Source organism: Nerophis lumbriciformis, linkage group LG11 (assembly GCF_033978685.3).
Source record: "Nerophis lumbriciformis linkage group LG11, RoL_Nlum_v2.1, whole genome shotgun sequence".
NCBI classification, from domain to species: Eukaryota; Metazoa; Chordata; class Actinopteri; order Syngnathiformes; family Syngnathidae; genus Nerophis; species Nerophis lumbriciformis.
This window is the reverse complement of record NC_084558.2, coordinates 12,729,737-12,756,394: the sequence shown is the minus strand read 5'-3', so window position 1 is coordinate 12,756,394 and position 26,658 is coordinate 12,729,737. Positions and strand designations below refer to the sequence as shown.

Sequence of the window (26,658 nt, the reverse complement as noted above, 5' to 3'; positions counted from 1 at the left end):
CCGAATTGGGTCAATATTCCTACTATGATCGTCTATTTGGATAATATAGTAATAGTTACACAAATGGACATTTTGACCAGGATTAGACCATGATGAGATACATCCGAGGTAAATATTAAACATGGAACACTGTTGTACCTATGCCCCAGTGGCCTAATGGATAAGGCACTGGCCTCCTAAGCCAGGGATTGTGGGTTCGAGTCCCATCTGGGGTGTCAGTGACATTTTCCCCCCCTTCAAAGACAGTCACACATCTATCGTTCGTTACTTGAAATGCCAATACTTTTCACTGCACTATAAACAGTGGTGATAGAAAAAAAAGGATCATTTTTGGTAGAAAACAACAAGAACATATCTGCATAAATGAAGGAGCATCTCGCTAAACTGTGGATATTGTTCAACACTTTGGCTGCATCTGGACACACTTGGCGTGAGTACGGTCTTTTGTGTTTCAGACTATGAATTCTTTTTATTAGAAAACAAAACTTGATTTTATCATTGTTTTAGACTGAGTGCATGCATGTATACATCTTGTTAACATTAGCTCACATATCACAGGCTGCATATATACATGATTTTTAACCTTTGGGGCATCAATTGGAGGCATATCGTCAAACAAAGAAAAATGTAAAAATGTGCCCTAACAATTGCATTGCTATGTTCCCGCTATGACATAAGTTACATAATGTGTGTTATCTAACCTCAACTGTGTGACCCTGACTATCCTCTTACAATGGTAGGCCTTCATGAGGCCACTGTGTACTGGGATGCTGCCCAGAAAAGGGTGATCCTAAAGGAGGATGTGATGGAGACAGAGGGGGGTGCCTACGGCTACTTCAATGATACTCTGCACTTAACCGGGTGGGGCATCTTGGAAATTTGTGCCGGTTTTGGAAATGTCCAACAGGAAGACGAGACAACCTTCTTCCTGGCTGGCTACCTGGAAGGCTACTTCACTGCCAAGTGAGTATAGGCGTTTTACGTATCCCTACACTTAATGATTGTTAAGAACGAAGCAATAAACCTATAATGTACTAATTTATTCTTTAAATGTTGGGATACTAACAATTAACTGTGTAGGGGAGGAGAGTTCAAAGTGCGGTGATGCATTTTTGATATTATGTGCCGTGTTTGCTTAAAATGATAAAAATACGTAGATATTCAACGTTATTATAAATGTGACCGTTACTACATTATATAGATACTTATATCATGTATATAAAACCTCAATGGAGGTGTTTGTATGTTTTTTTAGGGGCTTCATGAAGAGAGCGGCTCACATTGGCTCCATTGTAAACAGTTTTTTGATCGCATTAATTTAATATTTAGAATGCAAAACAAAATACATAAATAAATAACATCCATTGGCATTTCTCTCATAATGATTGTGAACAAAAACATTTTTAAAAGTGCAGTTCCTCTTTAGCGAAAATGTTTGGACATTACTGATCTATAGGGTGAGTTGAGACTAATAACATACAAATATTGCTGATTGCAAACCTAGATATCAAAAAATAAAGGTAATATTTTACAAGAGGACTGGAAATTGACATGATACACTTTTAATTTGAAAGCAGTTACCTCCTTTTCTGACACTTGTTTTGAATTATTTTAATGGTAATGTGAAGTAATCTGTTGTTGTTGTTGTTATTGTGTATGATTTGTCTTCTACTTGCTGCTACTTCTTGGCCCGGACTCTTTTTGCAAAATAAGTTCTTAATCTTAATTTGATTGTTTTTTAAATAAAGATTAAATAAATAAACACATTTAAAATAAATAATTGCTCTCCTTTCCTTGCAGACAGATGTTTAACCATTATTCCAACGTGTACCCTCAGCTAATAAAGGACGAGAAGGTTCTGAATCCCTTGGAAAGTTTCTTAAGGTACAATCTTAATATTAGTTCCCATTTATACAGTTGTCACCAACAACATTGTGCTGTATTATTCTAAGCATATTCAAGCATAAACATGGCTAAATAAACTAAAAAAATATCAATACATCAGTCATATTGACCACGAGAGGAGCCCAAGCCACTCACTGCTCAGTATTGTGGCCACTGATTGGCTCAGCCTAAATTGGATTAAAAGAGTGTAAATGTGACTAAAGGGTGTTATTTCATTTCTAGAGGGCTCCTTTACTGTAATGTTGAAAAACTTGTTGTAAGACAGGTTTTCTTGTGCTCTAGCTATGAAAATATGTGATTTTTAATTAATGGTTCCTTCTTCGCAGGCATGTCCGGATTCAATCAACAGCGATAAACAAAATATTTCTATATAGCAATAACACACAATATTGAACAAAACCTATAGTATTTTCAGAGAAGCAAAAACATTCTATGTTTCTATGTTCTATTTTAGAGCAGTGATTCTCAAACTGTGGTACATGTACCACTGGTCAGTATAAAGAAAGTATGGTCAACTAAACAACAGGCACCAAGACTGCTACCAAGGACGTGTGCGGCTGTGCCTGGATGCATGCAATTGCTATGCATTTGACCAATCATTGAGGAGATCGCCTGAAACCGGGTTGGCCATACTTTCTCTATACACAACTCTGCCACTAATCAGAGTCATGGACATTAATACGGCCGCAAAATTAAACTTATTATGCAGGGTTTTTGTAAGTTTATGAGCTGGAGTATGTTGAGAACTCTGTATAGACATATTATTTTGGTTTATTTTGTCAGAAAAACTAACGTCGAAACGACAGCAATTGCATGCATTCGGGAACACCCGCACATGTCCGTAATAGCAGTCATGGCGCCTGTTGTTTGGATGGCCATACTGTCTTTATACACGACTCTGCCACTAGGGGTATACGCAGGCTCCATTTAGTGGTATGCCAAAGAATAACCCGATTAAAGTACAGGGTTTTATTGTTCTACTTTTAAACCCAGTGTTACTGTTCAACGTGTGTGGACTGTTACAGTGGCCAAAAATATAAAATATACTTGTGAAATAAAACCTCTGCCTTGTTTTTCATGAATACTTGGGCCTACTATGCTACTGTATCTTAATTTTGGTCATTATGATGGCCAAGTGTTTTCTGAGGCGGTGCTTGGTGAAAAAAGTTTGAAAACCACTTTTTGTCACTTAACATAATGTGTAATGTACTGTATTTAAAAGCACTTCTTTGAGTGTAGTCACACCAGGCCAGTTGTACCGTGTTACACACCTAAAGTCTTGCACGTTTGGCTTGTGTGATCTGTGCACAAGTTCGGCACACTTCCCCTTCTTTTGGCACGGTTGAAATAGATGGGCCAGGGCATGTCGAGTGCATACATGCTGGAATAATGCAATCACACATCACAGGTTTGTGAAAATAACAAACACATTTTATCATAGAAATTAAATATTAAGACAATCTGTGTTGGCCCTGTGATGAGGTGGTGACTTGTCAAGGGTGTAATCTGCCTTCCGCCCGAGTGCAGTTGGGATAGGCTCCAGCCCCACCCGTGACCCCGATAGGGACAAGCGGTATAAAATGAATACATTGACTTAAAATAATCCAAAAGTCAATGCTGATTGCCCGATTGCATTTGGGTGCCTTGTAATTTCCCCTACTCGCAAGTAATTATACGTATAAGACTGCTACCAACTTGCAAAAAGGATATCAGTAGACTAACTCGATATACAACTAAAAATTATTCACAATATCAGGGTAATTGTGGTAATACAGCAGTAGAGAAGTGAGGGGACATGCAATCAAGTTGAAGCCATAATGCTCAGGAATGGTCAGTGTCAGGTCAGCGGCGGCTCGTAGAAGGGTGAAGAATCGCGCCATGGTGAAGTCTGGTCCAAGCAAGGCTCAGTGGGTTGAGTGGCCATCTTGTAACTGTTGGGTTACTGGTTCGGTCCCGGCCTGGCGAGCTCATTTCGAGGTTTCCTTGAGCAAGACACCAAACCCCTAAATGCTCCTGAGGTGTCATGGTTAGCGCCTTGCATGGCAGCTTCCGCCATCTGTATTCCACAATGTTGTTGTTCTTGATGTGCAATTATGATAAAAGCCTATTCTATTCTATTCAATTAAAAGGGCCTAGTAATAAGAACACCCTGTATGTTCCACAGCGAACAGGATCAATGGGCCAGAGAGCAGGTAAAACTGAGGAAGAACAGTGAACCCTTGTGGAACTACTTGGGACTGATCTTGGCCCAACTGGACGGTCTCATAGCTGGAGCTGCATCGTGGGCCAAAAGCAAACACACAGAGGTGTGTGTAACGCCTGTTGCAAATACACTAACAACGACTGTGTCATCTTACTCATCTCTCTCTCCTCTCACTCCCACCAGCCTCTGTCAGTGTTTACGGTACAGTTTCTGAATAGTGTTGGCGACCTCCTGGACCTCGTCCCTGCTCTAACACCTCGCCTCAACTCTGCCGGGCCCAAGTCTTTCAGTATTCAAGGGATGGGCCACTGCACGGCTCTCATAAAGGTTAGCTCGGCCTCTTTTGGCTCAAGCTGCCAGTGAGCGCTGAGGAATCCTAAATATAAATAACTTTTGTTTTGGTCCTTCTGCACTCTTGACAGCGTAAAATATATTTATGTGCTTGTGGATTGTTTCCTAGTTAATAATTATGTTAAGGGGACCTATGAAGAATATTGTCTTTTATGAGTTATAAACGTTGTTAAACTGTTGCATACTTGTGTGTAACAATACCATAGTGTCAAATAATAAGGTTCATACATTTTAGCGTGAGCTAGCACGCAGTTTTGGATGCCTATGTTCGCTGGGTTTTGCCGTCTGGCTACGCCGTGATGTCACAGCGAGATGGATTATTTGGACATTGAGTCAAGCTCTCAGCAAGAGAATTTTATTTAATTTTATTTAATTTTATTTAATTTTATTCAAAACTGCAAATAAGGATGAGTGACTGACAGTCAGGGCCGGCCCGTGGCATAGGCCGTATAGGCAAATGCTAAGGGCGCCGTCCATCAGGGGGCGCCACGCCAGTGCCACAAATGTTGGAGAAAAAAAAAGAAGAAAAAAAAAAAGTTGGTACTATTATTTCTAAATACAAAAAATAATCCCACGTTAATTAAAATGCAAAGTAAAGCCTATTTAATAGAAATATTATTCGTTACAACATTACGCCCCCCCCCCCCCCCCCCCCCCCCCCCGCACGGTGCGCCCCCTCCCTTCCCGTATCATGACTCTTTTTGGACGTCACCACATCAAAAAATCAACACAAGATGTCAAAACGGCCAAAACTGTCAGGTGCCCAGGGAAGAAAAAAGAGAAAAGAAGAGGAGGAGAAACGAGAAAATACAGAGGTAGCAGGTAGGTATTAGCCTACATGAAATTATTTGTCTGTTACAGAATGTGATAGTAACCTGGCTTTTTAGCATTAAGCTAATGTTACGTGATTCGGCAATTGCTAATCAATAAATAGCTAGTTCTGTTTTAACGTCGGGTTAATATTGTGGAGGGGGCTAAATTGTTATGGAAAATAATAATGTAACGTTAGGTAATTACAGTACTCCCGCCTTACATTCCTCAGGGACATTTCTTTCTTTCTTTAGTTTATTTGGAACATGAACACACTTACATCATAATACATTACACAATTTCATATCATTTCATTTTACATCATGCCCGAAAAGGAGTAGGAAGAAGCAAAGCTTATTTAATCCTACCCCTTTCCCACTTCAAAGCGTTTACAAATATATAGAATCATTTACTGACCTTTTTATATAATAAAATAACATCTATGAATTAGTATACAACAGTTTTGTAATATGTAATTAATTAATTAATTCAGTCATTATTAACATACTGAGATGAAGAATATCTTATTTTCAATAAGGTTGAAAGTATTTCTCATAATTCTTCTTCTTTGTACTCTGTAAGCACTATTATTTTGAACAACCTCTTAAACTGGATCATATCAGTACAATTTTTAACTTCTTTACTTAATCCATTCCATCATTTAATTCCACATACTGATATGCTAAAAGTTCTAAGTGTTGTACGTGCATATAAATGTTTGTATTAGATCTTTTAAGCAGGTGTTTTTTGTTTACATTGTTATTGCCTTCTGGTTAGCTAATGTTTGCCCTGCAGGTAATAGTCACTTTTCCACCCCTTTATATATTAGGTATAGTTGTAAGTAAAAAAAAAAAAAGGTCAAAGACAAAGCTATTCGGGTTCTTGTGAGTATATACACTTCACTGCCGATGTGGGGGGGGGGCGCCACCTAAAATCTTGCCTAGGGCGCCAGATTGGTTAGGGCCGGGCCTGCTGACAGTGCATGTTTTTGATCATCACAACCTGTAAATGCTGTTATCATCAGGTTTGCAAGGGAGTAGTCATCATGAGTTTTACTGCCAATGCTCTTGAACTGACCCACAAAACTAGAACGAGATCTCCAAAAGGGCTAACTAAACACATCCCATCTATTCTCTCTTCGTTGTGTCCAAGGTGACGCCTGGTTTTGAGAACCTGCTGCTTGGTCACTCCAGCTGGTACAATTATGCATCCACCATGCGCATCTACAAACATTGGAACCTCAGGGTGTCCAACATGCACGTAGCCACGGGAAAGATGTCGTTCAGCAGCTACCCTGGTACGTACACACATTTTCCTAATCATACATAGTGCCATAGTGCAATAAAGTAATACAATCCATACCTATGGGTTATGGTATGTACTGTATGTATATATCTCACAAAAATGTATCTTACTTAAACTTACATATTTAAAGAGGAACTGCCTATTGTTCACAATCATTATGAAAGAAATGACGATGGATGTTATTCAGGTATTTTTATTTCAAAATAATGAATAAATGCAATCAAAAGTCCGCTTACAAAAACCCCATGAGAGCTGCGCAATTCCGCCTCCAAAGCCCTTGAAAAACATCCAAACACCTCCATTAAGGTTTTATAAACATGATGTAAGTATATATGTAATGTAGTAACGGGCAGATTTATAATAACATATTATTATTATATATTATTGACATATTTTGCTAATTTTACAGGGTAACTATTATTATTATTTTTTTGCCTATCGTTTACAATCATTATGAAAGACATGACGACGGATGGAATGTTTTTTTAATGCATTGATAGTCTGATTGGCAACACTAAATTGGCCCTAGTGTATGAATGTGAGTGTGAATGTTGTCTGTCTATCTGTGTTGGCCCTGCGATGAGGTGGCGACTTGTCCAGGGTGTTCCCCGCCTTTTGCCCGAATGCAGCTGGGATAGGCTGCAGCCACCCCAGCAACTCGAGAGGGACAAGCGGTAGAAAATGGATGGATGGATAGCATTCTAAATATCAAATAAACGTATTAACGTAAATAAAAGTGTTCATTTAACAGCGGCGCCAATGGGAGCCCCACTATTTCGCCCATAAAATCCAATAAATAACCATTCAAAAACCGCCAATACTCCAGTTGCATTTCGTGATTTGAATATTAACCGAGTATTAGTGATATTGTCATTATAAGCGCTAACGCAGACAAACTATGTATAGCAGTGCGGTGATCACAAGCTTGTGTGCCTATGTTTACATCATCGGGTGGTCTGCTGCTTCCTCGTTTCCCTGCTCCCTGTAAGTTTATTGTAGATTATAAATCATGCGTCTCACCTGGACAGAAGAAGGCTGAGGACGTATTCCGACAGCCATGTAGGACTCGAAAATGGCCAGAACGGCACGAAAAGGCGCTTGGTCCCCCGCCCCTCACATACTCATCATTCTTCATCTAAATGGGAATATATGAACATTCCAACAGTCGGCATTGTACCGCAAGTGATGTTTTATTATGTTTGTTGGCTTTGATGTTTTATTATATTTGTTGGCTTTCATAAAGTCTGCAGTGAGTAATAATCAGTGATGAAGAAAAAAAACAAAACTTTGTGAAACGCTTTTGAAAAAATTGCGCCGTGTAAGCTTAAAATGATCAAAACACATAAATATTGAATGTTATTATAAACGTGCCCGTTACTACATTACATACATACTTACATAATTTATATAAAACCTCAATATATGTTTTTTTAAGGGCTTTGTAGGCGGAATAAGAGGCCCCAATAGGCTCCATTGTAAGCAGACTTTTGATCGCATTTATTTAATATTTACAATGCAAAAAAAAACAAAAAAACATCAATCATCATGTCGTTCATAATGATCGTGAATGATAGGCAGAATTCAAAAAAAAAGTGCAGTTCCCGCATAAGCAAATTTCAAAAACGCATCAGGACGTTTGCTTTGTTTTTTTCTTCATCACGGATTTCTGCTCACTGCAGACTTTATGAGAGCCAACAAACATAATAAAACATCACTTACTGTACAAGGTCTGCTGTCCTTAGGACGCAGACTGCTACAATTTATATATATATATATATATCAGAGGTGGGACCAAGTCATTGTTTTGCAAGTCACAAGTAAGTCTCAAGTCTTTGCCCTCAAGTCCGAGTCAAGACAGGCAAGCCCCGAGTCAAGTCCAAAGTCAAGACTGGAAAGTCTCAAGTCAAGTCCTAAGTCCTTCATTTTGAGTTTCGAGTCCTTTCAAGTCCTTTTAACCACAGACTAATATATTAACACAGATTGTGTATGCTTTTCAAACGCTGTATTTATTTATTAAAACAAGTGCATTTTAAATTGCAGGAAAGAAAATTGTGCTGACATTGCACTTTATAATAGCACTATTAACCAGTCATTTTAAACATTAACTCATTCCTTTACAGAACAAACACATTGAAAAATAAAGTGCAAATGTACTTATTTGTACAAAAGTGTTAACATTGAAAAAACATGACATATACGTGAACATAACAAAAAAGTTGTACTTTTTATATGTCAGGGCCCTATGCTGCATTGCATTTGCAAAAGACCAAATTAGCCAAGAGTCTGTCAGTCATTTGTGCACGATGGGGGCGTAGTATGATGCCACCATGGCTGAAAACTCGCTCCACTGGAGCACTGGAGGCAGGCACTGCCAAGACTCTCATGGCCACTCGGAACAGTGAAGGAAGAGTCTTCATGTTCAATGCCCAGAACAAAAGGGGGGAGAGAGTTGTTTTGGGTTGGTGCACTACTTGTAAGTGTATCTTGTGTTTTTTATGTTGATTTAATTAAAAAAAGAAAAAAAAGAAATTCTTGTGCGGCCCGATACCAATCGATCCACGGACCAGTACCGGGCCGCGGCCCGGTGGTTGGGGACCACTGAGGTAAACAACCAACAGTATGTCAGAAAGCTAGCTAAAACGGTACCCTTATTCATAATATAGTATACATTTTAACTGACCTTTATTTTACTATTTTTGTCTTTATTTAGGTGGCTAAAATACGCGGTGCTGCTGACCGCCGTCTAACGTTACGTGTGATATATTGACTAACGTAACCCTGCTTAAAAAAAAAATCACTGAACAAAAAGTATGAATAAGGTAGTGAACTGCAACAGATTCCCGTGTTTGCAATAACGTTATAACGTTAGCAGTGAGTTTACAGCCTCACTGATTTAACTACACAGCAAATAAAAGTCACGTTACTTAGCCAATAAACGTTATCTTACATTCAAAACTTACCCTTCTTTGTGCAACTTCAAATGCCGGACGAAGTTGGAAGTTGTTGCCTCTCCATCAGTAATTTTCGAACCGCATGTGTTGCATACTGCAAACCGTTTTGTGTTGACCACCTCGTAATTTTTATACCCAAACAAAATTATTTTAGGTATCATTTTTTGTTCACTGGCGTGTGGTTTGGACATGTCTTCTTCGTTGGTTGTCCTGCAATTTGATTGGATGAATGCTGTGTGATGAAAACAAAGTAGATCTAATTTGATTGGCTGTTGTACTGAGACCACACCAGCTGACACACGCAACGCTGATAGACAAGTACACAATGAAAAATACGGAGCGCTCCCGAATAACTTTTTCATCTTTGGGTTTTGGGGAAAGTAGCAAGTCATGTCAAGTCATGTCAATTCAAAAGGCTCAAGTCCAAGTGAAGTCACAAGTCATTGATGTTAAAGTCTAAGTCGAGTTGCAAGTCTTTTTACATTTTGTCAAGTCGAGTCTAAAGTCATCAAATTCATGACTCGAGTCTGACTCGAGTCCAAGTCATGTGACTCGAGTCCACACCTCTGATATATATATATATATATATATATATATATATATATATATATATATATATATATATATATATATATATATATATATATATATATATATATATATATATATATATATATATATATATATATATATATGTATATTTATTCCCATGTAGATGAAGAATGACTCATAATCCTCACAAAGAAACAGGGTGGGGGCATTGGCGTTGTTAGGCCTATTTTAGGGGAGCTCAAGCCCCCCTAAAATATTCTTAAGCCCCCCTAAATAATTTGGTGTTATATATTTTTATTTTTATTTTTTTTTAATTTTACAAATACATGCCGACATATTCATTATAAAGTGGCCCGAATATGAGTTTAAATAAATAATCATATAACCTGTCCTGTCATTATTCACTCAGTTTCCCCTCACTTCATAGCGTAAGGTAGAGAGCCCCTTTAGTGCGTCGGTATCCAATCCATTCCACTTGTTCATATAGAAAATGCCCACATCACTCAAAATCCAGTCCGCGTTTTCTCTGCGACCTTGCTTGCGGAGTTGCGGTCCCGCAGGTGTACGAAGCACATTAGCACACAGCACTGCAGATTGCAGAACACGGACGTGAACGGATGCAAAATGGACATAAGAAACTTTTTCAAGAAAGTAAGTATTCATCACTGCTTGTAGTAAAATGTATTAGCTCCACTTTACACCAGTTCTGTGTATGACAAAAAGTTACATTCCCGCTCTAAAACAATGCTGCTACTTAGTTAACTAGTTAGCCTGAAATGCATCATGAAGGTCCTGGTTATTTATAAAGTTAAATGTGCACTCTTTTTTACCATTTGCTATCTTTGGGGTTACTTCCTTCTGGAGCATCAGCTGTGTTTCTCACTTTACACTTTACATATGGAGGAGAACAGGTGCTGAGCTCATTCATGTATGACTATCATTAGTAGATAGTAGATACAGAATATATATATATATATATATATATATATATATATATATATATATATATATATATATATATATATATATATATATATATATACACAGGTAAAAGCCAGTAAATTAGAATATTTTGAAAAACTTGATTTATTTCAGTAATTGCATTCAAAAGGTGTAACTTGTACATTATATTTATTCATTGCACACAGACTGATGCATTCAAATGTTTATTTCATTTAATTTTGATGATTTGAAGTGGCAACAAATGAAAATCCAAAATTCCGTGTGTCACAAAATTAGAATATTGTGTAAGGCTAATACAAAAAAGGGATTTTTAGAAATGTTGGCCAACTGAAAAGTATGAAAATGAAAAATATGAGCATGTACAATACTCAATACTTGGTTGGAGCTCCTTTTGCCTCAATTACTGCGTTAATGCGGCGTGGCATGGAGTCGATGAGTTTCTGGCACTGCTCAGGTGTTATGAGAGCCCAGGTTGCCTTCAACTCTTCTGCGTTTTTGGGTCTGGCATTCTGCATCTTCCTTTTCACAATACCCCACAGATTTTCTATGGGGCTAAGGTCAGGGGAGTTGGCGGGCCAATTTAGAACAGAAATACCATAGTCCGTAAACCAGGCACGGGTAGATTTTGCGCTGTGTGCAGGCGCCAAGTCCTGTTGGAACTTGAAATCTCCATCTCCATAGAGCAGGTCAGCAGCAGGAAGCATGAAGTGCTCTAAAACTTGCTGGTAGACGGCTGCGTTGACCCTGGATCTCAGGAAACAGAGTGGACCGACACCAGCAGATGACATGGCACCCCAAACCATCACTGATGGTGGAAACTTTACACTAGACTTCAGGCAACGTGGATCCTGTGCCTCTCCTGTCTTCCTCCAGACTCTGGGACCTCGATTTCCAAAGGAAATGCAAAATTTGCATGGTTGGGTGATGGTTTGGGGTGCCATGTCATCTGCTGGTGTCGGTCCACTCTGTTTCCTGAGATCCAGGGTCAACGCAGCCGTCTACCAGCAAGTTTTAGAGCACTTCATGCTTCCTGCTGCTGACCTGCTCTATGGAGATGGAGATTTCAAGTTCCAACAGGACTTGGCGCCTGCACACAGCGCAAAATCTACCCGTGCCTGGTTTACGGACCATGGTATTTCTGTTCTAAATTGGCCCGCCAACTCCCCTGACCTTAGCCCCATAGAAAATCTGTGGGGTATTGTGAAAAGGAAGATGCAGAATGCCAGACCCCAAAACGCAGAAGAGTTGAAGGCCACTATCAGAGCAACCTGGGCTCTCATAACACCTGAGCAGTGCCAGAAACTCATCGACTCCATGCCACGCCGCATTAACGCAGTAATTGAGGCAAAAGGAGCTCCAACCAAGTATTGAGTATTGTACATGCTCATATTTTTCATTTTCATACTTTTCAGTTGGCCAACATTTCTAAAAATCCCTTTTTTGTATTAGCCTTAAGTAATATTCTAATTTTGTGACACACGGAATTTTGGATTTTCATTTGTTGCCACTTCAAATCATCAAAATTAAATGAAATAAACATTTGAATGCATCAGTCTGTGTGCAATGAATAAATATAATGTACAAGTTACACCTTTTGAATGCAATTACTGAAATAAATCAAGTTTTTCAAAATATTCTAATTTACTGGCTTTTACCTGTATATACAGTGTATATATATATATATATATATATATATATATATATATATGTATGAAAGACTTAATATGTATATATATATATATAAGAAAAACCCGGACACCATCTTTGTAGTCATTTTTCTCCTGCGTGGACTTCCGTCTTCCTTTACAATGAGCACGAAACCTTGTGCCTGCAATTGTAAGTAATTTAGTTTTTAAGTTTTGTGTTTCTTGTAGAATCTATATAAAGTAATATATGTTAACCTATTGTTAAAATAATGAAAAAAATATACTTAAATATATTTGTTTTATTGTATTGTTACATTAATAGCTGTTGTATTATTATAGGATGGCTTGTTAAACATTTCATAGGATTTAAAGAGGGAGGAAAAACCAAGACATTGTCAGGACTTGGACTAAGGCTTGGTTTGTTCTCCCGAGGTGCAAGTGAATTGGACTGGTCATGGCGTGAAGGTAAATACATTTATAATAATAACACTCAAACGAACAAAAGGCGCGCTCAAGGCGGAGGTACAAAACTTGACTAACGAAAACAAAAGACTTGCACGGGGGCAAAAAACTATGAACAACTAAACAAAACACTAACTGTGGCATGAATCGAAACAAAACTTACTTGACATGGCATGAAGTGCGCAGAGGTACATAGAGTGTGACAGGGGTAAGAATGCGGGGATGTCGTCAGGACGAACAACAGAAAATGAAAAGCTTAAATAACACAGACATGATTAACGAAAACAGGTGCATGACTCAAAACGTGAAACAGGTGCGTGACGTGACAGGTGAAAACTAATGGTTGCTATGGTGACAAACAAGAGTGCACAATGAGTCCAAACGTGGAACAGGTGAAACTAATGGGTAATCATGCAAACGAGACAAGGGAGTGAAAAGCCAGAAACTAAACAAAACATGACTAAGACAAAACATGATTACACAGACATGACAGAACCCCCCCTTACGGACAGATCCCAGATGTCCAAGCAAAAACTTAACAAGAGTCATGGGAGGGCGGGAGGGGGACATGGCGGTGGGTCGCCAGCCCAAGTGGCCCCGAATCCATCGAGGCATAGTCATGTGGCGGCGGCGAGTGGAACGCCGCTGCAGCAGGTGAGGTGGGCGACCCGGGACGGGCCACATCCGTGGCCGACTGGGAGGTGGGCACACTTGGCGTGGCGGGCGACCAGGTAGCGGCCATATCCGTGGCCGACGAGGAGACAGGCGCGTCGTCATCTTGGCAGGCGTGGAAGCTCGGCGTGGCGCGTCAGGCGGCGAAGCTCGGCGTGGCGCGTCAGGCGGCGAAGCTCGGCGTGGCGCGTCAGGCGGCGAAGCTCGGCGTGGGTCTTGGCATGGCGGGTCTTGGTCTTGGCATGGCGGGTCTTGGTCTTGGTCTTGGCATGGCGTGTCTTGGTCTTGGCATGGCGTGTCTTGGTCTTGGCATGGCGTGTCTTGGTCTTGGCATGGCGTGTCTTGGCATGGCGGGTCTTGGTCTTGGCATGGCGGGTCTTGGTCTTGGTATGGCGTGTCTTGGTCTTGGCATGGCGTGTCTTGGTCTTGGCATGGCGTGTCTTGGTCTTGGCATGGCGGGTCTTGGTCTTGGCATGGCGGGTCTTGGTCTTGGCATGGCGGGTCTTGGTCTTGGTCTTGGCATGGCGGGTCTTGGTCTTGGTCTTGGCATGGCGGGTCTTGGTCTTGGTCTTGGCATGGCGGCACTTGGCGTCGTGGAGCTGCGACTGGCGGCACTTGGCGTCGTGGAGCTGCGACTGGCGGCACTTGGTGTCGTGGAGCTGCGACTGGCGGCACTTGGCATCGTGGAGCTGCGACTGGCGGCACTTGGCGTCGTGGAGCTGGTACCGGAGCTTGGCGTCGTGGAGCTGGTACCGGAGCTTGGCGTGGTGGGTCTTGGCGTGGTGAGTCTTGGCGTGGTGGGTCTTGGCGTGGTGAGTCTTGGCGTGGTGAGTCTTGGCGCGGTGGGTCTTGGCGTGGTGAGTCTTGGCGTGGTGGAGCTGGTGCTAGCCTTGGTGCGGCGACAGGTGCTAGCCGTGGAGCAGCTACAGGTGCTAGCCGTGGAGCAGCTACAGGTGCTAGCTTTGGTGCAGGTGGAGGTGGCCTAGCTGGGGGTTGCGGCTTGGCATGGCGAAGCTGAGTCACCCCACCTGTACAGTTCTCAGCCCTAGTCCCCCCCTCAAGGAGCGGATGCCAGACGCGCTCCCCGCGGTCGGGAACCGTTTTTAGGAGTGGGTGGAGGGAGGTCAGGAGGGGGGCAGAATCCTCCCCACTAAATTGTCCAAAAAATATTTATTTTTCCCCCACCTGGGGTTGTGTAGGCGTAAAAAAAGAAACATTTTGTGACGGGGGCGGGGCTTGAGTCTTGGGGGGCAAGGACAGTCCCAGTGAGCGGGTGTGTAAAAAAAATTTCTGGAAGTGTCTGATTCTGGCAAAAAAGTCCTTTGGTGGTGGCTGATAGACAAGTTAACAGAATTTAAAAAAAAATCTTGGTCTCTGACGTCATCACCAGTGGGTGGGGTGACGTCATGACAAGGCGGCGGCATGATGTCATCTGCGGGAAAACTTGTTTGCTGACGACATCTGTCATGACTTGGACTTTGGCTTGGTTTGTTCTCCCGAGGTGCAAGTGAATTGGACTGGTCATGGCGTGAAGGTAAATACATTTTTAATAATAACACTCAAACGAACAAAAGGCGCGCTCAAGGCGGAGGTACAAAACTTGACTAACGAAAACAAAAGACTTGCACGGGGGCAAAAAACTATGAACAACTAAACAAAACACTAACTGTGGCATGAATCGAAACAAAACTTACTTGACATGGCATGAAGTGCGCAGAGGTATATAGAGTGTGACAGGGGTAAGAATGCGGGGATGTCGTCAGGACGAACAACAGAAAATGAAAAGCTTAAATAACACAGACATGATTAACGAAAACAGGTGCGTGACTCAAAACGTGAAACAGGTGCGTGACGTGACAGGTGAAAACTAATGGTTGCTATGGTGACAAACAAGAGTGCACAATGAGTCCAAACGTGGAACAGGTGAAACTAATGGGTAATCATGCAAACAAGACAAGGGAGTGAAAAGCCAGAAACTAAACTAAACATGACTAAGACAAAACATGATTACACAGACATGACAGACATTTAATATAAAATGTAAAATGAATAAATACATAAAAAGAAAAAGAAAAAAATGGTTAAAAGCCATCGTCCCGGGGAGCATTTCATTTCGTCCCGTACATTTTTTTTACCGTCCCCGGGACGACAGGACTACGTTAATCTCAAGCCCGGGAAGTTACATTTTATTGTTTGCATTATTTGTTTCAGCATTGCACTTTGAAAATGGTCCCTCAGCTCTTTGACAGCTTTGGCTCTTTTTCAGATCAGAATAAGCGGTAGAAAATGGATGGATGGATGGACGGACTCTAAGTGTTTTTTATTTACAGTATATATAAACTTTTCTCATTTCTATTCAGACTTCCATATATATTTAATTTCCTTAACGGCTTGCCATAATAAAAATACATATAAATATATTATATATAAGCCAAATTATCCCGATCCAGATATTACTTTAATTCAAGTAATTAAGTAATATTTCCAGGGCTTGAATTTACAACCATTTTAGTCACATATGTGCCCAAAATGTAATCTGTGCAACTTCAAAATATTTGGGAACAAACAATTATTGTATTGTGGGCGAAAGTCGTGGCATTGGCCTCTATGTTGTGAATGAATAACATAGAGGCTAATGCCATGACTTTCATTGTGTTTCAGTGTATCTTGAAGGATCAGATCAAGCAAGTAATTGTTTCTTGTTGATGCTGTAAACAAAATATCACTGTGCAAACCCATGTTTGTTGTTGTACTGAACACAGATTGAAAATAAACCGACTGAAATAATATTAATAACAATGAATAATTTATAAATCTTTGTTAGCCGTTTGTGAAGTTTTGTGCTCGTGCGCTACGTTCGCTCGCATCCTGTGCATCTCCTGGGGGCTAAGCCCCCCCTGTCCTTAAAAGCTAGTGACGCCCCTGGGTGAGGGTATGGGGGGACCAAGCGTCTTTTTGTGTCGTTTTCGGGTCCTAAATGGTTGTCAAAGTGTACCAACTTGTCAGAATACCTACTCAGATTTCTTATGTGCAGGTGAGATGCATGATTTATGATCTAGAATAAACTTACAGGGAGCAAGGAAGCGAGGAAACAGCAGACCACGCGATGATGTAAACATAGGGACACGCAGTAGTGATCACAGCGACGCTATAAATAGTTTGTCTGCGTTAGCGCTTATAATAACAATCACTAATACTTGATTAGTGTTCAAGTCATGGAGTATTTATTGTTGGCAGTTTTTGGATGGTTGTTTATTGGATTTTATGGGAAAAATAGTGGAGCTCTCATTGGCTCCGCTGTAAGCCGATTTTTATTTACGTTTATTTAATATTTAGAATGCATTAAACAAAAATCTATCCGTCGTCATGTCTTTCATAATGAATGTGACCGACAGGCAAAATTCCAAAAACAGTGCAGTTCCCCTTTATACTCAAGATGAAATAGATAAAACATGGGATTTTTCTATAGAAAATAAAAAAAAGACAGGGAATGATTAGAATGAAAACACCATACTGAAATATAGAGTAAAAATAAAAATAATAAAAGTTAAGTTACGGCAGCCTTATTAATTTAAATAATGTGTTTTGAATGTAAAAGTAGAATATCACTGAATAATCTGACTGCAAAGATTTGCCAAAAAAAATCCTCTTATAGGCTTGTGTTTCCTTTAGAACACAACTGATATTCAAGGTGCTATTTTTAGAGCATAAAGGCCGTGACTTCACTGCGTTACAATGAAGATAGTTGTTACTCTCTGACAATGTAGAATGGTGAAAATGCTTGGCAGGCAATAGGGCTATCATATTATATAAAGCACGAAACCACATTTGTTGACTTAAACGTAAGTTGAACTGCCGGATTCCTCATAGCAAGGGAATGACATGAATGAAAACACCCTTCTGTCATATACAGAAAAATATAATAGTCAAAGCACCAGTAGAGGGGAGAAACAAGTTGACTCTTTATTGAAGCTATTATCATATATATCTGAATTTATGACACTTGAAGACTTTCAAAGTGTGCAAATAGATATTGTAAAAATAATATAAATCTCACGAAGATTCCTGAGGTATTTTGAGAGATAATGAGAAGCCAGTCACGTGATTGCGTGACGTAGAGGTAGGAACCGCAGATCCCTTCATCACCAACAACAATGCAAATCATTTAAACTTTGTGAGAGCCAACAACGATTACTTTGGGCCAACTTAAGATCCAGAACCTTATATTGTTGATCCTAAATATAAGTTTTAGAAGCTCTGCTAAACGGATCCAGCTTTAGTAAAACACTAAGCATCATGTAGCAGTGTTGCTAAGTGCTAAACGGGATATACAAACTACAAACATAATAAAACGATAGCTTACTGTACAATGTCTGCGCTTACTTTGATGACGACTGAAAGGATGTTCATATCTTCCTGTTTAGATGAAGAATTAATCATGATGTGCATAAAGGGTTAACAAGGAAAAGTCTCCCTGCAGACACCGTCTTCGGTTGTGTGTGTTTGTCTCCATCTCTGTATATAAATTGAATTTCACAGATAAACAACTTCTAGATTCATGGCTCAATCTTCCTAATATCCAGATAAGAGGCATGATTTCTAATCTACAATAATTAGCCGAGACGTGATGATGCGGGAGCAGCAGGACATCGCTGCCGGCTCACAGCAAAGGCAGCAAAGGGCTACTTAGCTGTCTGTATCAATGCGTCGCTAAAAATAGTTTGTCTGCGTTAGCGCTTATAATAACAACATCTGTAATCTTTGGTTAATATTCAGGTCATGATACAGTATATATAAAGAGTATTGTTGGCAGGGTTTGGATGGTTATTTAGAGGGTTTTGTGGGCGGAATATAGAGCTTCCATTGACTACATTGTTAACTGACGTTTTATGTATGTATTTATTTACAACTTTGAATACATAGAAAAACAAACATATGTGGTAATGTCTTACAAAGAGATCGTGAATGATAAACAGAACGTCTCTGTCTAATTTTTGCATATTCCCAGTAGGACTGATCAGATAACATGGTCAGAGCGCAGAAATGTTCCCATTGTGATGTCAATCTACGTAAATAGCCGAAGGTATTCGGATCGGAATATTCAAAATGGTTGACTGTGGCATTTTGCGATGTTTAAACTGTGTTTTTACATACCTTGCGAATTATAAATACGATTGGATATGGTTTAATGGATACAATGAAACACAACTAAGCATATAAAGTCAACTTGTTTTTCCATTCTACTGGTGCTATAAGTTACAGAAGCCTTATTAATTTGAATAATTCGTTTTGAAAGTAAAAGTACAATCAGTATTAGTGTCACAAACCCCAATATTTGTACACAAATGCAATTTTACTATCATAATGTTTTACGGGAACATTTTTTAAAATGTTTTACTTGAATGCACATAATTTATTTGGTCAAAAATTGGTAACTGTTTTATCTGAAGTCCAGTCAGGGTTTATTTTGAAGTGGAATTTTCCAGCAAGCACACTAGTTTGAGTCTCCTCACTCATCTGATGTATGCATTTTTCTGATCACTGACTAAATAGCAGTTAAAGTAAAAGAGCAACATGCAATAAATGGCATGATTAATCTGCATACGTACATGATTAATGTGATAATTTTTTGTGAATCATCACATTAGTTATTTTTGACAGCCCGATTTCCAACATATCCTTCACCTGTTTTAAAATTATGTTTCAACCAAAAGTATCCCTCTCTGCCCATTTCCTAATCTCAAATCTTCCTCATCGTCCTGCAGGCTTCCTTACGTCTCTGGACGACTTCTACCTCCTTGGTAGCCGCCTACTGGTTACTCAGACTTCAATCGGTGTTTTCAACGCCTCCTTGTTCTCTCAGCTCAGCCCTCACAGCCTGCTGGCCTGGCAGAGAGTCCGCCTGGCCAACAGCTTGGCGCGCAGCGGTGAAGAGTGGGTGCAGATCTTCTCAAAATACAACTCAGGTCACAGTAGCTGCAGGTTGTGGGACTCAAGCTTGCAGGAAACAAGACAATGTTTATCTTCCCGTGTTGCAGGTACATATAACAGCCAGTACATGGTGGTGGACCTGAGTAAGATCTCACTTGGTCACAGCATCAGAACTGGAGCTCTGACTGTTGTGGAGCAGATTCCCGGGAAGGTGATGCACTCTGACCAGACCCAGACTTTGCGAGGAGGTAACAGCGGTTTTTAATAGTTAACCAGAGTGGTCGTCTATCTACTATAGATAACCTTTTCCCCATGGTGCTTTGCTTTAAAGGGTACTGGCCGTCCTACAACATTCCATTTCATGTTGAAATCTACAACCTGAGTGGATACAGCGTGATGTGGACAAAACATGGTGAAGATTTCTCTTATGACCTTTGCGCCAGAGCTAAAATCCTGCGCAGGGACCAGGCCAAGGTGTTTGATCTCAGGTCCCTCAAGTACATCATGAGATACAACAGTAAGTGCAACTAGATGGGGCTAAACTGAAATGCTGGTAAAGAAGCATGACTCCGACACATTCGTACCTCGACTTGCATGCTTAATTGGTTCTGTGACGAAGCTCTTAACTCAGAACACTTGTATCTCAAATTAACGTCTCCCATTGAAATGAATTGAAATCAATTTAATTTGTGCCTGCCCTGTGACCAGCTGACAGGGACGCTTGCAACGTGACCCCAAGATGCAGAGAAAGCCGCTTGCGTGCAGGTAAAAAGGAGGTTTAGTAGCACAAAACCTAGTGCAGCTAGGGAGTGAACAGAAAGGAAACACCTCAGTGGCATAGTCACTAAACAATGATAGATGATCCATGAGGAACATGGCATTTAAGGTATCCTGATTGGTAACCAGGGACAGGTGTGTCCATATTGCCAATCAGGGACAGGTAAGGGAAGCAGCGGTCCAGTCAGAAAAAAAAGGGGCAGGAAATGATAACATATAAAGCAACCTGATTGGCAACCAAGGGCAGGTGATGGAGGCAGCACTTAGGCCAGAGAAGAAGTGTCAGGAAATGAAAACACACAGTAAGTGTAAACGAGAAAACAAGAACGTTGGAAGAGAAATAACACCTAGCAAAGGAAAAAAACACATGATGCCATGATCTATCAGCAGGTCATGTCCTGTGTTGGATTTTGTTGTATAGAGCTCCTCAGTTTTGTATTTAGTTCTGTTCCTAGCACTTATTTCCTTCTTTGTTTGCATTTCATTGCTAGGAGCCTTGAGTTCACACACGCCTCTAGTAATGATTAGTGTCCCCACCTGTTGTAAGGCTAATCATTCCCCTTATTCATACCTGTCTTGCATTGCAGTAAGCGCTGGGGCCAATGTTCGCCTTTGGCGCCTGCTACTTTTTCATGCTTGTTTTTATTGTATCCTAAGAGCTAATTTTTTGCCTTTTGGCTTCACATGTTTTTTCACCACCATGCTGTTTTGTGTTTTGCCAGTGTTTGGAATAAAATAGCTTCTTACCTGCACGCTGCTTCTGCTATCGTCCACCGTCTTCTTGCATCCTGATAACGCAACTATTGCTACGATGCGGCCCGAGAACACTTCAAGAGGATCATGACATGTTCCTCGGAAAAACAGCATAATTTTAACATGTAACATGCCTTTTTTAAAAGAAAAACACACTTTTAGACAAGTAATATTGTGTAAAAACAATACAACAGAATGTACGACTAAAAGTTAAAGTTAAAGTACCATTGATCATCACACACACACCTCTGCATTTCAGAATCAGAATCAGAATCAGAATCAGCTTTATTGTCATTACGCAAGGTAACGAGATTGAGGCCATTCCATACAGTGCGATGTGTGCATGCTAGAAAAACAATGTGCAAATATATAAAAATTTAAAAAATGTAGAAGTGCAATGAATATGGTGTGAAATGAATACATACATGAAAAAACAAAACAAAAACAGGGTGGTTGGTGGAATGGGTTATTGCACCGAAGAGAAGGCAGTTATGAGGGGCAATGGGGCAGTCCGTTCAGGATGGTTATGGCCCTGGGGAAGAAGCTGTTCTTTAGCCTGTTTGTTTTGGTTTTAATGCACCTGTAGCGCTTCCCAGAGGGAAGCAGGTGGAACAGGTCAGAGCCAGGGTGGGTGCTGTTGATGATGGCACTGGCTCTGTTGAGGCAGCGGGAGGTGTAGATGTCCGTCAGAGAGGGGAGAGGGCGGCCGATGATCTTCTGAGCCGTCTTGACCACTCTTTTCAGCCTCTCCCTGTCTGCTGCAGTGCAGCTGCCGTACCATACCGTAATACAGTAGGTCAGTAGGCTCTCGATGGACGAGCGGTAGAAGGTCAGCAGCAGGTCAGGCTTCAGGTTGTACTTTCCGAGGACTCTAAGGAAGTGTAGCCGCTGCTGAGCCTTCTTGATGATTGATGTGGTGTTGACTGTCCAGGAGAAGTCATTAGAGATGTGGACTCCAAGGTACCTGAAGGTGTGGACCCTCTCTACACGCTCGCCGTTGATGTAGAGGGGGGCAGGGTCGGTGCTGCTCCTCCTGAAGTCGACGATGATCTCTCTGGTCTTGCTGGTGTTGAGAGCGAGGTTGTTCTCCGAAGACCAGGCCGTCAGCTTCAGGACCTCCTCTCTGTAGGCAGCCTCGTCACCCCTGGGGATGAGCCCGACCACTGTGGTATCGTCGGCGAACTTGGCGGTAAGGTTGTCACTGTGGGCCGGACTGCAGTCATGGGTGTAAAGGCAGTAGAGGAGGGGGCTCAGCACACAGCCCTGTGGGGAGCCGATGCTCAGCGTGCGGGAGGATGAGAGGTGCGGGCCAAGTCTCACATTCTGGGGTCGGTCCGTTAGGAAGTCCCTTATCCAGGCGTTTGTGAGAGGGGGGAGGCCAAGAGTGTCCAGTTTATTGCAGAGTCTGTCCGGGATTATTGTATTGAAGGCAGAGCTATAGTCCACAGAGAGCATCCGGACGTAGCTCTGCTGCTGCTCCAGGTGGTTCAGAGCAGAGTGGAGAGCAACAGCAATGGCGTCCTCTGTGGACCTGTTCGCCCGGTATGCGAACTGGTGGGGGTCGAAGTCTAGAGGGATATGGTCCTTGATGTGCTGGAGAACAAGTCGCTCGAAGCACTTCATGATTACCGGAGTGCAGGGCCACTGGTCGGTAATCATTCAGGCTGGTGATGGGAGACTTCTTCGGCACCGGGATTATTGTAGATGACTTCAGGCAGGATGGGATGACTGCCTGAGCCAGGGAGAGGTTGAAGATCCTGGTGAGGGGGGGAGCGAGCTGGTGGGCGCACGTCCTGAGCACCTTTCCAAGTACTCCGTCTGGTCCGGTAGCCTTCCTGGGGTTCACAGCCAGGAGCACTCGTCTGACACTGTGCTCCTGTACAGTGAGTGGAGTGGCGCCGGAGCCCGGTGGGGGCGGGGGCAGGGCTGGAGCAGATGAGTGTCGCTGGGGGGTTTCGAAACGGGCAAAGAAACAGTTAAGCTCCTCTGCCAGTTGTCATATTGCAGCCTCTGAAGTTCGTGATGTCATGAATGCCCCGCCACACCTCCCGTGAGTTTTTGCTGGACAGATGGGACTCTATGCACCTCCTGTGGTCCGCCTTTGCTTTTTTAATCCCTCTCTTCAGGTCGGCTCTAGCAACACTGTACAGTGCCCTGTCCCCTGACCTGAAGGCTGCGTCGCGGGCCCTGAGGAGTGTGCGGACCTGGCTGGTCATCCAGGGTTTCTTGTTGGGGTAAACCCGGATGGTTTTTTCCACAGTCACATTCCCGATGCAGAACTTTATGTAGTCCAGCACCGTTCCTGTGGCTGTCTCCAGCTCCTGTTGTTGGAAGAGGTCCCAGTCTGTGTGTTGGAAGCAGTCCTGAAGTTTGGGGAGTGCATCGTCAGGCCAGGTCATAACAGTCTTTGTGATAGGCCTGGCCTGGCGTCTGATGGGGGTGTAGGTAGGAGAGAGCAGGAGGGAAAGATGGTCTGACTGTCCAAGCTGGGGGAGGGGTGTAGCTCTGTACGCGTGCTTTATGTTGGTATACACGTGGTCCAGGGTGTTCTTGCCCCTTGTAGAACACTTCACGTGCTGGTAGAACTTAGGGAGTACAGTCTTCAGATTGGCCTTATTAAAATCCCCTGCTATGATATGAACACCGTCGGGGTGGGCCCGCTGCTGTTCGTTGACGGTGTTCAGCAGAAGAGAGAGCGCTGTGTTTACTTTGGCGTCCGGTGGAATATACACAGCCGTGATGATAACAACAGACAGCTCTCTCGGGAGAAAAAAAGGCCGACATCTAACAGACATGTACTCCACGTCCGGGCAACAGTGCTGTTCAGTGATTGTCCCGTTGTTGCACCAGTTCTCATGCACGTAGATACAGAGCCCCCCTCCTCTGCTCTTACCGGAGTCCTTAGTTCTGTCCCGGCGGAGCAGAGTGCGTCCGGCTAGCTGCATGCTAGCATCGGGTATTTCCGGGTGAAGCCAGGTTTCGGTGATAATCATAGCACAACAGTCCCGAACATAGCGGTTTCCAGCAAGTTGTAACTCCAGGTCGTCCATCTTCTGTGCAAGGGATCTGGCATTAGAGAGGAACAGGCTCGGTAGAGGTGGCTTGTGGGGTTGTTTCCTAAGCCTGAGCAAGACGCCGGACCTGCGGCCACGCTTCTGCTTCCTCTCCCTCCTCCGTCTGCGCCGTCTCCCAGACCCGACAACAAACCACGGAGAGCCCTGTACTCTCGCTATGTGACCCTTGTTCCACCCCCTGGGAGGTGAGGGGAGTAGTGAGCAGCAGCGGTGGCTGCGCTCGGGAAGCATATTGGTGATTTAACCCCAATTCCAACCCTTGATGCTGAGTGCCAAGCAGGGAGGCAATGGGTCCCATTTTTATAGTCTTTAGTATGACTTTGGCGGGGTTTGAATTCACCACCTACCGATCTCAGGACGGACACTCTAACCACAAGGCCACTGAGCAGGCTAATATCTACAGTATTTTCATAAAGTAGTGTACTGATAATGTACAGTATTTACTTTGGAGAGTGGACTTCTTCTCCATCAAACACACCATCAGCAGTGCTTCTATATATTCATGGATAAATGGCAGCCCTGTTGATAAAGCATAACAATTAGCTGAGCAACAGCTCTTATCTCAAAACACTCTTAAGTTAGGGCAATCTTAAGCTGAGGTACCACTGTATTCCTTTTTCGATTCTTCTGTTTTCGTATGATATTGTAGCTGTGGGAGTATTGTTGGTTCTGAACTGCAATTCAGCGGTTGGGCTGTAGGGGGCAGTGGTGTTTGCCTGCTATAAGCCAGTCTAAGACAGAAGAAGAGTTATCGAGTCGTGTTGGTGTCGAGTTTGTCTTGCTGTAAGGTATTGTAGATGCCAAGGCTAAACGGCTGATTTTGTTGTAATTTTGCATTGTTATTTTGCCGACATTTCAATTTTCTATATTTTGGCCCAACAGATTCAGTGTACAGTATGTTTTGACAACAATGGCAATAAAGCTTTTGCACATGTGTAAATATTTCTTCCATTGACTAACAATTTAAAATAAATTAACACATGAGTGTAACATCCAGGTTGATACTGTCATGCTTTTATTTTGAAACTCATTTTGCACTGGACAGAGAATCACTGTGTGCATGTTTTAATGCTGTGTAACAGTCGTTTCACACTTATTATCGATAACAAAGAAGGTAATATTACAACACATGTCGACATGAATGTAACAAAAAATTTAATTTTAATTTTACAAAAACAGTCCACCATGTATGTCAACGCCGACTTAAATGGGCTTTTTTAGTAATAATAATAATAACAGTGGACCAGGACTTAATGAGTTGTCCGACATATTTTTACACTTGTGTGACAATTAAGAAACTTGAAAAGTGATATGAATGTTATAAAAAAATTGTGATACAGGAGAGGTTTTACTGTATGTCAGTGATGTGTCTTATTCTGGATCTGTTTCAGACTATAGGAGAGATCCTTATGCCAAGGGCCATCCATGTAAAACCATCTGTTGCCGTAACGACCTGCGACCAAGGAGACCACGGCCAGGTGGTTGCTACGACACTAAGGTCAGAAGTCAAAGGCTCGTCTTCTTTGCATCCATTGTTATCGTTCAACTCAAAATGCTTACTGTGGAGTAATCAGCTGATCGTTTTTCATCCCGTCCGTTGCATGCCGCTTACGCCCCTCCTCACTCCTGTCACATGACACAGGTGACCGACTACCAGATGGCTCTCCAGCTGGCAGCAGAAGCAATAAACGGCCCTACAATCCAGGGGGGGTTACGACCATTCACATGGCTCTCCTTCAACCTCACGGCTCACGACGGCCTTCCTAACAAGTACAACTTTACTTTTATCACTGTGAGACCCGCTCTGCACAAGCCGTAAACGTACCAGCCCTCAAATCCATAGCATATATTGTGTTAACGGTTTAGTTTGTGTGCTAGCATTCAAACAACGGTTGCAGATTGGGCAGCTACTTGGATGTCATGCAAAGCATTGTTCCCTAGAGGAGGGATGCTGTTGACCTTTTCCTCCAGCATCACCAGCAAATGTTAATGTTTAACTGTCAGTAAACTGGTGAAGAGCCTGTTAACGTGTAACATTGAATGTACAGTCCGATATACACTCTATGAAGCATGGAGATATATTTCTTCTATATAATTATACTGTACATCTGAGTAGAATAGAATACCCTAATCTGTACATGTACAACCAGACTGAATGCAACCCTTCTCATTTTAGTGTGTTGTAAAAGACTAATACAATTAAAGCTACAGTAAAAAAAAAATAATATTTGACATGTGTTTAATTGAATTTCTGGACTGTATGTGTCAAAAATGTTTAAAACAAAAACATATTGACAGGTTAG

The 26,658-nt window shown here is 41.9% G+C and overlaps 1 protein-coding gene and 1 non-coding gene across 4 annotated transcripts; both read left to right on the top strand.

Moving 5' to 3' along the window:
* Nucleotides 1–98: 98 nt before the first annotated feature.
* On the top strand, nt 99–26,658 carry plbd1b (phospholipase B domain containing 1b). Of its 3 annotated transcripts, XM_061966157.1 has the most exons (11): nt 99–430; nt 741–963; nt 1,801–1,884; nt 4,070–4,211; nt 4,292–4,435; nt 6,422–6,566; nt 19,586–19,786; nt 19,859–19,999; nt 20,083–20,268; nt 25,747–25,853; nt 25,998–26,658. In XM_061966157.1, exons 1-11 carry the CDS (start codon nt 364–366, stop codon nt 26,172–26,174), a joined length of 1,617 nt encoding a protein of 538 aa, XP_061822141.1. In that variant the 5' UTR covers nt 99–363; the 3' UTR covers nt 26,175–26,658. The 3 variants fall into 3 exon arrangements, with proteins under 3 accessions (XP_061822141.1, XP_061822140.1, XP_061822142.1); XM_061966156.1 differs by having other exon boundaries at nt 19,586–19,999; XM_061966158.1 differs by lacking the exon at nt 1,801–1,884 and having other exon boundaries at nt 19,586–19,999.
* Nucleotides 143–215, top strand: trnar-ccu (transfer RNA arginine (anticodon CCU)). Its single transcript has one exon. It is a non-coding gene; the product is annotated as a tRNA-Arg (tRNA).

What these genes read in the sequence shown, in the direction of transcription:
- plbd1b (XM_061966156.1), top strand. Translation starts at nt 364, where the DNA reads ATGAAGGAGCATCTCGCTAAACTGTGGATATTGTTCAACACTTTGGCT. An exon ending in GAAGGCTACTTCACTGCCAA is followed by an intron (nt 964 to 1,800) that starts GTGAGTATAGGC and finishes CTTTCCTTGCAG; the next exon opens with ACAGATGTTTAACCATTATT. An exon ending in GTCGTTCAGCAGCTACCCTG is followed by an intron (nt 6,567 to 19,585) that starts GTACGTACACAC and finishes ATCGTCCTGCAG; the next exon opens with GCTTCCTTACGTCTCTGGAC.